The following is a 13572-nucleotide window of genomic DNA, read 5'->3' on the forward strand; positions in this document are numbered from 1 at the left end:
GGAGAGGGGGCTGATGTTGTAGTATCCTGTTTCCTTTAGGGTGGTGGATAGTGAGAGTGTTAGAGGGAGTGTCAGGAAGCCTGTACTGTAAAGCTTGCTCATAGGACCTCACTGTGAACATGACTGATTACATGATCATGACAATGAAACCATCAGACATTAGAAGAACTAGAGTTAGAGGTCCCCCTACAGTACGTGATGAGACCATCTCTTTACATATTATATTCCATCCTATTGAAACTCTGGGGTTTTTGTGCAGCTGTGCTTGTCGTCTGTATCACTGTGTTCACTCACAGCACAGAAGTACATGCCGCTGTCTCCTGCCTCCACCTTCTTCACTGTGAAAGATCCACTCTCAGCTGTAGTCTTAACAGTTGGATATTTGTCTTCACCGAAGGCTCCATAGTCTGGTTTGCTATAACTACTTGTGTAAACTACCTGCTTCATTCCCTCTCCTGGACGCTGTCTGTACCAGTACATCTGGTTGTAGGTAGCTCCCTTAGTGTGACTGCAGTTCATCTGAGCATCACTGTCTTTCAGTCCCCAGAGTATGGTGGGTGTCTGAGTGACTTCACTCCCCTCAACAAGACCTGTAAGGATACAGTGAGAATGAAATCAATAGAGTTAGATACAGTTAGACCTGAATACATCAAGACTCAGGTGAAGTGAACGTATGCTTGGAAACATCAATATCTATAACTATAGAAGGCCGTCATTATAAATAAGAATTTTGTTCTTAACTTTCCTGGTTAAATAAATGAAACATTATGAAACTGTACCTGCAGCACAGAGCACTAAGACAGTAACAGTGAAGAGAAATGTGAACATGTTTGATCACGTTATATGTGAGAGTGCTGGAAAGAGTCTGGTATCAATGTACAGAATAAAAGAGGAGTGTCACATAGATGAATAGATGACAATCAGTAGACCACGGCAGGTTTCACCATATTGAACATGTCAGTGAAGTGGGAGGGACACTGATGATCTGAATACATCATGCAAATGAGTGGTTCAGACTGTAGAGACGTTCACATTATTAAAGATAGAGGTCCCCCTACAGGACATGATGAGACCATCAGCTCTTTAGATATTATATTCTGTCCTATAGAGCTCGCCAGCTTGTACAGTCGTGGTCAAAAGTTTTGAGAATTACACAGATATACATTTTCACAAAGTCTGCTGCCTCAGTTTTTATGATGGCAATTTGCATATACTCCAGAATGTTATGAAGAGTGATCAGATTAATTGCAATTAATTGCAAAGTCCCTCTTTGCCATGAAAATGAACTTAATCCCCCAAAAACATTTCCACTGCATTTCAGCCCTGCCACAAAAGGACCAGCTGACATCATGTCAGTGATTCTCTCCTTAACACAGGTGAGAGTGTCAGTGGCTGGAGATCACTCTGTCATGCTGATTGAGTTAGATTAACAGACTGGAAGCTTTAAAAGGAGGGTGGTGCTTGAAATCATTGTTCTTCCTCTGTTAACCATGGTTACCTGCAATGAAACACGTGCCGTCATCATTACTTTGCACAAAAAGGGCTTCACAGACAAGGATATTGCTGCTAGTAAGATTGTACCTAAATCAACCATTTATCGGATCATCAAGAACTTCAAGGAGAGAGGTTCAATTGTTGTAAAGAAGGCATCAGGGCGCCCAAGAAAGTCCAGCAAGCGCCAGGACCGTCTCCTAAAGTTGATTCAGCTGCAGGATCGGTGCACCACCAGTGCAGAGCTTGCTCATGAATGGCAGCAGGCAGGTGTGAGTGCATCTGAATGCACAGTGAGGCGAAGACTTTTGGAGGATGGCCTGGTGTTAAGAAGGGCAACGAGGAAGCCACTTCTCTCCAGGAAAAACATCAGGGACAGACTGATATTCTGCAAAAGGTACAGGGATTGGACTGCTGAGGACTGGGGTAAAGTCATTTTCTCTGATGAATCCCCTTTCCGATTGTTTGGGGCATCCGGGAAAAAACCTTGTCCGGAGAAGACAAGGTGAGCACTACCATCAGTCCTGTGTCATGCCAACAGTAAAGCACCCTGAGACCATTCATGTGTGGGGTTGCTTCTCAGCCAAGGGAGTGGGCTCACTCACAATTTTGCCTAAGAACACAGCTATGAATAAAGAATGGTACCAACACATCCTCAGAGAGCAACTTCTCCCAACCATCCAAGAACAGTTTGGTGACGACCAATGCCTTTTCCAGCATGATGGAGCACCTGCCATGAGGCGAAAGTGATAACTAAGTGGCTCGGGGAACAAAACATCAACATTTTGGGTCCATGGCCAGGAAACTCCCCAGACCATAATCTCATTGAGAACTTGTGGTCGATCCTCAAGAGGCGGGTGGACAACCAAAAACCCACAAATTCTGACAAACTCCAAGCATTGATTATGCAAGAATGGCTGCCATCAGTCAGGATGTGGCCCAGAAGTTAATTGACAGCATGCCAGGGCGGATTGCAGAGGTCTTGAAAAAGAAGGGTCAACACTGCAAATATTGACTGTTTGCATGAACTTAATGTAATTGTCAATAAAAGCCTTTGACACTTATGGAATGCTTGTAATTATACTTCAGTATACCATAGTAACATCTGACAAAAATATCTCATAACAATGAAGCAGCAAACTTTGTGAAGACCAATACTTGAGTCATTCTCAAAACTTTTGACCACGACTGTAGTAGTTAGGAACAGCATGGCTGCAGGTGAGTTGAACATTTCCTCCAGGTCCTTCTATTAGTGCAACAGGGCTCTGATTAACCATGCTACTAAACGACTCTCCTGTGGAGAGAGAGAGAGAGAGAGAGAGAGAGAGAGAGAGGGAGGGAGAGAGAGAGAGAGAGAGAGAGAGAGAGAGAAGATGAGAGAGAGAGAGACAGAGAGAGAGAGAGAGAGAGAGAGAGAGAGAGAGAGAGAGAGAGAGAGAGAGAGAGAGAGAGAGAGAGAGAGAGAGAGAGAGAGGGAGAGAGAGAGAGAGAGAGAGAGAGAGAGAGAGAGAGAGAGAGGATATTTTATTCAGTTTGATGACATTAGTAGATTTGTTAGGCTTCTCATCGTAAGTGATTTAATACCTGTCACCCAGAGTGGTAGAGCTGCCAGGTGAATCAGAACTCTGAACATGATGATGAAGGAGAAGATTATGATGATGAAGATGCGGAGGAAGACGATGATGATGAGGAAGCCTCAGTGGAGGAGTGATATGAGTGTCTCCTGGATGAAGCTCTGAGGTGAAAGGAGAGGGGCTGATGTTGTAGTATCCTGTTTCCTTTAGGGTGGTGGATAGTGAGAGTGTTAGAGGGAGTGTCAGGAAGCCTGTACTGTAAAGCTTGCTCATAGGACCTCACTGTGAACATGACTGATTACATGATTATGACAATGAAAGAAAATGCAAATTAATTACTTAAAAATCATACAATGTGACTTTCTGGATTTTTGTTTTAGATTCCGTCTCTCACAGTTGAAGTGTACCTATGATCAAAATTACAGACCTCTACATGCTTTGTAAGTAGGAAAACCTGCAAAATTGGCAGTGTATCAAATACTTGTTCTCCCCACTGTAGATTATGGTAATTTCATCATCACTGTATGTAAATAAGTTTAAAAAAATTTTTTTTATATACATACATACACATACATATACATATATATATACATACATATACACATATATATATATACACACACATATATACACACATACATACATACATTCACATACATATGCTTAAAAAAATATATATATATATATACTCCCCTTTATTACTTTCCAACCCCACCACCCTTTCCCTACTTGGAGTAAACTAGTGAACAACAATGCTTAGGCCTCTACTTCCAGCTTATACCTACTATCTACATTTTATGGACACAGTCAATTTTACAATAATTATATTTTGTTTGTTTTTTCTCCTGAACTTCTTCTACTCTCAACCCCTCCGATCGTTTTCATGATGTCCATCCGGTTTGCTTCTATATGCCATATCTTTCTAACTGTGCTCTTTCCCAAAAGCTCCAAACATACAACCTATATACTTATTATGGACACAGTATGCTTACATTATTAGTTATCTTGTTATTATTTGTTGTTAGTTGTTATTAGTCCCATCCTTCAATTCCATTCAACACCTCCCATCTATCTCTTAACACCATCCATATTGGATTTCTATTTGCCATATATATTTCAACCGTACTGTGATGTCTTACAGAAGTTCTGAACCTTTCTATTCTCATTGTTTCTACAGATTGTGAATGGAAAATATTTTTTTTGGCTAAAAGTATTATTGTGTTATTGATCGATTGACTAGGACTTTTCAGATCACCCAGTAATGCTATCTGCAAGGTTAGCTCCGGGTAAATATTGCAATCCTTTAGCCATTCCTGGACCTGTGTCCAAAAACAAGCTACAAATGGACTGTACCAAAACAAATGATCTAATGATTCTGTCTCTTCGCAGCAAAATCTGCAGAGCTGGGAAGATTGTATTATTTTGTCAATTAGTATATTTGAGTTTAACAACAATATTTGTTGCATTATTTGTTCTGTCGTTTCTGGAGGATTAAATTGAAATTGCAACCAACTTTCTATGGCTTGTTTTAGAAATAGTGATATTTGGGAGATGGTTTCCTTTTCAAATAACTGAAAGTGAGAGGTTGTAATCTGAATAAAGGGAAAAAGGCCATTCTTGAACATTGGGTGAGACAATCTTACTAATTTGCTAGAGAACCAGTTCGGATTTAAGTATAACTTTTGTATGACTGAAGCTTTTAGTGATCGGTCTAATGCTTTAATATTTAATCCTTTCTGTCCTCCGAATTCATATTCATTATATAAATAGGTCTGTTTAATTTTGTCTGGCTTGCCGTTCCAAATAAAATGGAATATTTTTTTCTCATATCATTTAAAAAACTGTTCGCTAGGCATAGGCAAGACCATAAGCAAATAGGTAAACTGGGATAATACTAAAGAGTTAATCAGGGGGATTTTTCCACAAATTGACAGGTATTTACCTTTCCATGGTAGCAAGATCTTGTCTATTTTTGCTAAATTTCTATTAAAATGTATTGAAGTGAGATCATTTATTTCCTTTGGGATATGTATTCCGAGTATATCCACATCACCATCAGACCATTTTATGGTAAACTACATGGTAATGTAAAAATTGTATTTTTTAGTGATCCAATACGTAATATAGTACATTTGTCATAATTTTGTTGTAATCCAGAGAGGTTAGCAAATGTATCTAGATCCTCTATGAGGCTGTGGAGGGATTCTAGTTGTGGATTTAAAAGAAAACATGAATCATCAGTGTACAATGACACCTTTGTTTTTAAGCCCTGGATTTCTAAGCCCCTGATATTATTGTTGGATCTGATTTTAATAGCTAACATCTCGATGGCCACAATAAATAGATATGCCGATAGTGGACAACCTTGTTTCACTCCTCTTGACAGTTTAAAACTCTCTGAGAAATAGCCATTATTTACTATTTTACACCTAGGGTTACTATACATGATTTTGACCCCTTTTATAAGAGATTCTCCTAAATTGAAATGCTCCAGGCATTTATATATAAACCCCAGTCGTACTTTATCAAATGCCTTTTTCGAAGTCTGCATGAATAGCAGGCCTGGTTTCCCAGATTTTACATAGTGTTCTATGTATTTCTGTTTTTAATTTGTAATACATTTTACAACAATTTCTAAAAGCCTGTTTTCACTTTGTCATTATGGGGAATTGTGTGTAGATTGCTGAATATTTTTTATTTAATTAGCAACATACTTCAGTAGTAAATATATCTTTCATGAGGGACTTAGTACCTGTCACCCATAGTAGTAGAGTTGCTACTTGTATGAGGAGCGTGATCATGTTGATGGTTCTGGAGAGAAGTGTCACATGGACAAGGAGAAAGGGTTTTCAGATAGTCAGAGATGTGTTGTCAGCTAGTGGGAGTGTCAAATGTATACTGCATCCCAAATGGCATCCCTATTCCCTTTATAGTGCACTACTTAGACCAGAGTCCATAGGGGTGAGAGGAAATAAGTCAATAGAGACGGTGAGCTGAACTGAGCTGCCGGAGGGGAAGGAAATGACATCACTTTGACGTCAGATTTTATGTTGATATTCAAGCAGATACCTTGTTCACCTACAGGTCTCCTGTTCAACTTAAAGGTGTATTGTGGAACATACCCGTATCTACATCATTGAAAGTATTTGTATTTTTTAATCTTTAGAGTGTACCTATGTTTTAGATTCTGCAGTAATCACACTACCAAATAGGCTGTAATTTGAAGAAATACCTCAACCGTTTCTTCAAAGCAACAACATCAACCACATTATTTGGTATAGAGGTTTGATATCAACTTCCTCCATGTGCTCAGACATCTACAGCGGTGGATAGCAGGTCTGCTGGGTGTTGATGTACACTGCAGTTATGGAGTAACGGATCAGAAGGGGTTTTTGTAGAAGACAGAAGGGTATCTACATCACTGTGTTGACTTCAGGTCAGAACAGTAATACACTGCACTGTCTTCAGGTCAGAACAGTAACACACTGCACTGTCTTCAGGTCAGAACAGTAATACACTGCACTGTCTTCAGGTCAGAACAGTAATACACTGCACTGTCTTCAGGTCAGAACAGTAATACACTGCACTGTCTTCAGGTCAGAACAGTAACACACTGCACTGTCTTCAGGTCAGAACAGTAATACACTGCACTGTCTTCAGGTCAGAACAGTAATACACTGCACTGTCTTCAGGACAGAACAGTAATACACTGCACTGTCTTTAGGTCAGAACAGTAATACACTGCACTGTCTTCAGGTCAGAACAGTAATACACTGCACTGTCTTCAGCTCAGAACAGTAATAAACTGCACTGTCTTCTGGCATCCGACCGTAAGGCGCTACAGAGGGTAGTACGTACGGCCCAGTACATCACTGGGGCCAAGCTTCCTGCCATCCAGGACCTCTATACCAGGCGGTGTCAGAGGAAGGCCCACAAAATGGTCAACGACTCCAGTCACCCAAGTCAGAGACTGTTCTCTCTGCTACCGCACGGCAAGCGGTACCGGAGCGCCAAGTCTAGGACCAAAAGGCTCCTTAACAACTTCTACCCCCAAGCCATAAGACTGGTGAACAATTAATCAAATGGCCACCCAGAGTATTTACATTGACCCTCGCTGTTTATTATCTATGCATAATCACTATACCCCTACCCATATGTACAAATTACCTCGACTAACCTGTACCCCCGCACATTGACCCAGTACCGGTACCCCCTGTATATAGCCTCATTATTGTTATTTTATTGTGTTACTTTTAAAGTATTATTTTCTTAACTCTATTTCTTGAAGAGAGGGGGGAAAGTAGTCATGCGAATCACATCTATGCAGGGGAGGAGTAATGGAATATGACATTGTAACATTGCATAATTGATGTTAATGAGTGTTGACACTAAACTGTAATACCAGTGTACTGTACTAGGACAGATATCACCTTGCTTATGTCATAATCCATCTGTGGTTATTCATTGGCACTGAATCCAAGTCACACCTCAGATGCAGGTGTTCTGAACAGTGTGCTAATACTACTATCAGATAGGGTTTATGTAGAGGATAGAAGGTGCTCTACATCACTGTGTTGGCTGGCTGCACAGTAATAAACTGCACTGTCTTCAGGTCCTCTCAGACTCAGGAGATGAAGATGAGCCTCTTTCCTACCGTCTCCACTCACATTGAAGTGCTTTTCAAGTGGTGACTCCAAGGTTATTGACTGGACATTTACATAACCAATGAGTTTCATAGCAGTGTCTCCTGCTGACTGTTGGTACCATAGTATAATTAGGTAGTTAGGAATAGTATGTCTGCAGGTGAGTTGAACGTTTCTTCCAGGTCCTTCTATTAGTGCAACAGGGCTCTGATTAACCATGCTACTAAACGACTCTCCTGTAGAGAGAGAGAGAGAGAGAGAGAGAGACAGAGAGAGAGAGAGAGAGAGAGAGAGAGAGAGAGAGAGAGAGAGAGAGAGAGAGAGAGAGAGAGAGAGAGAGAGAGAGAGAGAGAGAGAGAGAGAGAGAGAGAGAGAAAGAAAGGAGAGAGAGAGAGAGGATATTTTATTCAGTTTGATGACATTAGTAGATTTGTTAGGCTTCTCATCGTAAGGGATTTAATACCTGTCACCCAGAGTGGTAGAGCTGCCAGGTGAATCAGAACTCTGAACATGATGATGAAGGAGAAGATTATGATGATGAAGATGCTGAGGAAGACGATGATGATGAGGAAGCCTCAGTGGAGGAGTGATATGAGTGTCTCCTGGCTGAAGCTCTGAGGTGAAAGGAGAGGGGCTGATGTTGTAGTATCCTGTTTCCTTTAGGGTGGTGGATAGTGAGAGTGTTAGAGGGAGTGTCAGGAAGCCTGTACTGTAAAGCTTGCTCATAGGACCTCACTGTGAACATGACTGATTACATGATCATGACAATGAAACCATCAGACATTAGAAGAACTAGAGTTAGAGGTCCCCCTACAGTACGTGATGAGACCATCTCTTTACATATTATATTCCATCCTATTGAAACTCTGGGGTTTTTGTGCAGCTGTGCTTGTCGTCTGTATCACTGTGTTCATACACGGCACAGAAGTACATGCCGCTGTCTCCTGCCTCCACCTTCTTCACTGTGAAAGATCCACTCTCAGCTGCAGTCTTAACAGTTGGATATTTGTCTTCACCGAAGGCTCCATAGTCTGGTTTGCTATAACTACTTGTGTAAACTACCTGCTTCATTCCCTCTCCTGGACGCTGTCTGTACCAGTACATCTGTTTGTAGTCAGATCCCTTAGTGTGACTGCAGTTCATCTGAGCATCACTGTCTTTCAGTCCCCAGAGTATGGTGGGTGTCTGAGTGACTTCACTCCCCTCAACAAGACCTGTAAGGATACAGTGAGAACGAAATCAATAGAGTTAGATACAGTTAGACCTGAATACATCAAGACTCAGGTGAAGTGAACGTATGCTTGGAAACATCAATATCTATAACTATAGAAGGCCGTCATTGTAAATAAGAATTTAGTTCTTAACTTTCCTGGTTAAATAAATGAAACATTATGAAACTGTACCTGCAGCACAGAGCACTAAGACAGTAACAGTGAAGAGAAATGTGAACATGTTTGATCACGTTATATGTGAGAGTGCTGGAAAGAGTCTGGAATCAATGTACAGAATAAAAGAGGAGTGTCACATAGATGAATAGATGACAATCAGTAGACCACGGCAGGTTTCACCAATGACTGGTTCAGACTGTAGAGACGTTCACATTATTAAAGATAGAGGTCCCCCTACAGGACATGATGAGACCATCAGCTCTTTAGATATTATATTCTATCCTATAGAGCTCGCCAGCTTGTACAGTCGTGGTCAAAAGTTTTGAGAATTACACAGATATACATTTTCACAAAGTCTGCTGCCTCAGTTTTTATGATGGCAATTTGCATATACTCCAGAATGTTATGAAGAGTGATCAGATTAATTGCAATTAATTGCAAAGTCACTCTTTGCCATGAAAATGAACTTAATCCCCCCAAAAAATGTCCTCTGCATTTCAGCCCTGCCACAAAAGGACTAGCTGCCATCATGTCAGTGATTCTCTCGTTAACATAGGTGAGAGTGTTGACGAGGACAAGGCTGGAGATCACTCTGTCATGCTGATTGAGTTAGAATAACAGACTGGAAGCTTTAAAAGGAGGGTGGTGCTTGAAATCATTGTTCTTCCTCTGTTAACCATGGTTACCTGCAAGGAAACACGTGCCGTCATCATTGCTTTGCACAAAAAGGGCTTCACAGGCAAGGATATTGCTGCTAGTAAGATTGTACCTAAATCAACCATTTATCGGATCATCAAGAACTTCAAGGAGAGAGGTTCAATTGTTGTAAAGAAGGCATCAGGGCGTCCAAGAAAGTCCAGCAAGCGCCAGGACCGTCTCCTAAAGTTGATTCAGCTGCGGGATCGGGGCACCACCAGTGCAGAGCTTGCTCAGGAATGGCAGCAGGCTGGTGTGAGTGCATCTGCACGCACAGTGAGGCGAAGACTTTTGGAGGATGGCCTGGTGTCAAGAAGGGCACCGAGGAAGCCACTTCTCTCCAGGAAAAACATCAGGGACAGACTGATATTCTGCAAAAGGTACAGGGCAATTGGACTGCTGAGGACTGGGGTAAAGTCATTTTCTCTGATGAATCCCCTTTCCGATTGTTTGGGGCATCGGGAAAAAAGCTTGTCCGGAGAAGACAAGGTGAGCACTACCATCAGTCCTGTGTCATGCCAACAGTAAAGCATCCTGAGACCATTCATGTGTGGGGTTGCTTCTCAGCCAAGGGAGTGGGCTCACTCACAATTTTGCCTAAGAACACATCCATGAATAAAGAATGGTACCAACACATCCTCCGAGAGCAACTTATCCCAACCATCCAAGAACAGTTTGGTGATGAACAATGCCTTTTCCAGCATGATGGAGCACCTTGCTATAAGGAAAAAGTGATAACTAAGTGGCTCGGGGAACAAAACATCGACATTTTGGGTCCATGGCCAGGAAACTCCCCAGACCTTAATCCCATTGAGAACTTGTGGTCAATCCTCAAGAGGCGGGTGGACAAACAAAAACCCACAAATTCTGACAAACTCCAAGCATTGATTATGCAAGAATGGGCTGCAATCAGTCAGGATGTGGCCCAGAAGTTAATTGACAGCATGCCAGGGCGGATTGCAGAGGTCTTGAAAAAGAAGGGTCAACACTGCAAATGTTGACTCTTTGCATAAACTTAATGTAATTGTCAATAAAAGCCTTTGACACTTATGGAATGCTTGTAACTATACTTCAGTATACCATAGCAACATCTGACAAAAATATCTAAAAATACTGAAGCAGCAAACTTTGTGAAGACCAATACTTGTGTCATTCTCAAAACTTTTGACCACGACTGTAGTCCTAAAAAGCTGAAATGAGTCAGCATTTTCTACCTCTGGTTCGTTGGCCGTTGCTATGGGAGAAATGAAGGGGGGAAATAATGGGGTTTTGGGATATAAGGTCTGAGGTCAACACAGGCTTTGGAGATCTTATAGGTTTTGTTCTGTGAGATAATATCAGTCAGTTAACATGACCTTTATGAATTATGAAGCCTTTATGTGCTCAAAATAAGTATGTTGCTAACGAGTCGCTAACTGTCAGAGAAATTGAACTATATCTCAATATCTTCACGCCACTACGCTGACCACGCAAACCAGTCTTATACAGACTAGTCTTGTAAAGTCCAACAAAAAGGTAGTTAGCTTAGTTATTTTTCTGCTTACCAGCTCGAACGAAAACGCAAGGGTGATGTATTGTTTTGCTCCAGGTTGTCACGATCGTCTACCAATGAGGAGGACCAAGGCGCAGCGTTGAATGCGAACATTTTATTTTATCAAGATGATCACACGATCAAAACAACAAAAACGAAACGTGACGTCCCTGGTTACATAAACCAACAAACACGGAACAAGAAACCACAAACACAAAGTGAAAAGACCGACAGTTAAATATGGCTCCCAATCAGAGACAACCAGCTGACACTCGTTGCCTCTGATTGGGAGTCACTCAGGCCAACATAGATATACAAACATAGACTTACACACCCTGGCTCAACATAACATAGTCCCCAGAGCCAGGGCGTGACACAGGTACCACGCAAACTAGTCTCAGAGAAGCGCCAGAGGAGATGGCTGCCGTTTTACGGGCTCCTAACCAATTGTGCAATTGTAACTTATTTTGTACACAATGTTTCTGCCACCGTCTCTTATGACCAAAAAGAGCTTCTGGATATCAGGACAGCGATTACTCACCTCGTACTGGACGAAGATTTTTTATTTAACGAGTCAGACGCGAAGGATTTTCTTCAGACACCCGACAAGGCCCAAATCCCCGTCATTCGCATGATAAAAAGACGGAGATATCGTGGACGTAGGTCGGGGTTCCTTGTAAGGATCTGACGGCGAGTGGGTAATCTGCCTCTACCATCAGTCCTATTGGCCAACGTACAATCATTGGATAACAAAATAGACGAACTAAGATCATGGATTTCCACCGGGACATTAAAAACTGTAATATCTTATGTTTCACCGAGTCATGGCTGAACGACGACATGGATAACATACAGCTGGCGGATTGGTAAGATAGAAAAGCTGCCTCCGGTAAGACAAGGGATGGTGGTCTGTGTATATTTGTAAACAACAGCTGGTGCACAAAATCTAATATTAAGGAAGTATCAAGGTTTTGCTCACCTGAGGTAGAGTATCTCATGATAAGCTGTAGACCACACTATTTACCAAGAGAGTTTTCATCTATATTTTTTGTAACTGTCTATTTACCACCACAAACCAATGCTGGCACTAAGACCACACTCAATGAGCTTTATAAGGCCATAAGCAAACAGGAAAACGCTCATCCAGAGGCAGCGCTCCTAGTGGCCGGGGACTTTAATGCAGGGAAACTTAAATCCGTTTTACCTCATTTCTACCAGCATGTTACATGTGCAACCAGAGGAAAATAAACTCTAGACCACCTTTACTCCACACACAGAGATCCGTACAAAGTTCTCCCTCGCCCTCAATTTGGCAAATCTGCCCAATAATCTATTTCTCCTGATTCCTGCTTACAATCAAAAACTAAAGCAGGAAGCACCAGTGACTTGGCCAATAAAAAAGTGGTCAGATGACGAGATGCTAAGCTTAGGACTGTTTTGCTAGCACAGACTGGAATATGTTCCGGGATTCTTCCGATGGCATTGAGGAGTACACCACATCAGTCACTGGCTTCATCAATAAGTGCATTGATGACGTCGTCCCCACAGTGACCATATGCACATACCCCAACCAGAAGCCATGGATTACAGGCAACATCCGCACTGAGCTAAAGGGTAGAGCTGCCGCCAAGGGAGCGGGACTCTAACCCGGACGCTTATAAGAAATCCCGCTATGCCCTCCGACGCGAACCATCAAACAGGCAAAGAGTCAATACAGGACTAAGATTGGAATCGCACTACACCGGCTCTGATGCTTTGTCGGATGTGACAGGGCTTGCAAACTATTACAGACTACAAAGGGAAGTACAGCCACGAGCTGCCCAGTGACACGAGCCACCAGACGCAGGCTAAATTACTTATATTCTCGCTTCCAGGCAAGCAACACTGAAGCATGCATGAGAGCATCAGCTGTTCCGGACGACTGTGTGATCACGCTCTCCGTAGCCGATGTGAGTAAGATCTTTAAACAGGTCAACATTCACAAGGCCACAGGGCCAGACAGATTACCAGGACGTGTACTCCGAGCACGCACTGACCAACTGGCAAGTGTCTTCACTTACATTTTCTACCTGTCCCTGACTGAGTCCGTAATACCAACATGTTTCAAGCAGATCACCATTTTCCCTGTGCCCAAGAACACTAAGGAAACCACCTAAATGACTATTGACCCGTAGCACTCACGTCTGTAGCCATGAAGTAATTTGAAAGGCTGGTCATGGCTCACATCAACACCATTATCCCAGAAACTC

The 13572-nt window shown here is 42.0% G+C and overlaps 2 gene segments (V, D, J or C); both read right to left on the reverse strand.

The window, feature by feature from the left end:
• Positions 1-231: 231 nt before the first annotated feature.
• Positions 232-938, reverse strand: LOC121544217. The segment is given in 2 exon segments: positions 232-590; positions 780-938. Coding segments are annotated over 2 exon segments (408 nt in total).
• Positions 939-8563: 7625 nt separating this feature from the next.
• Positions 8564-9201, reverse strand: LOC123487129. The segment is given in 2 exon segments: positions 8564-8922; positions 9112-9201. Coding segments are annotated over 2 exon segments (408 nt in total).
• Positions 9202-13572: the final 4371 nt, after the last annotated feature.

Source organism: Coregonus clupeaformis, unplaced genomic scaffold, assembly GCF_020615455.1.
Source record: "Coregonus clupeaformis isolate EN_2021a unplaced genomic scaffold, ASM2061545v1 scaf1475, whole genome shotgun sequence".
NCBI lineage: Eukaryota > Metazoa > Chordata > Actinopteri > Salmoniformes > Salmonidae > Coregonus > Coregonus clupeaformis.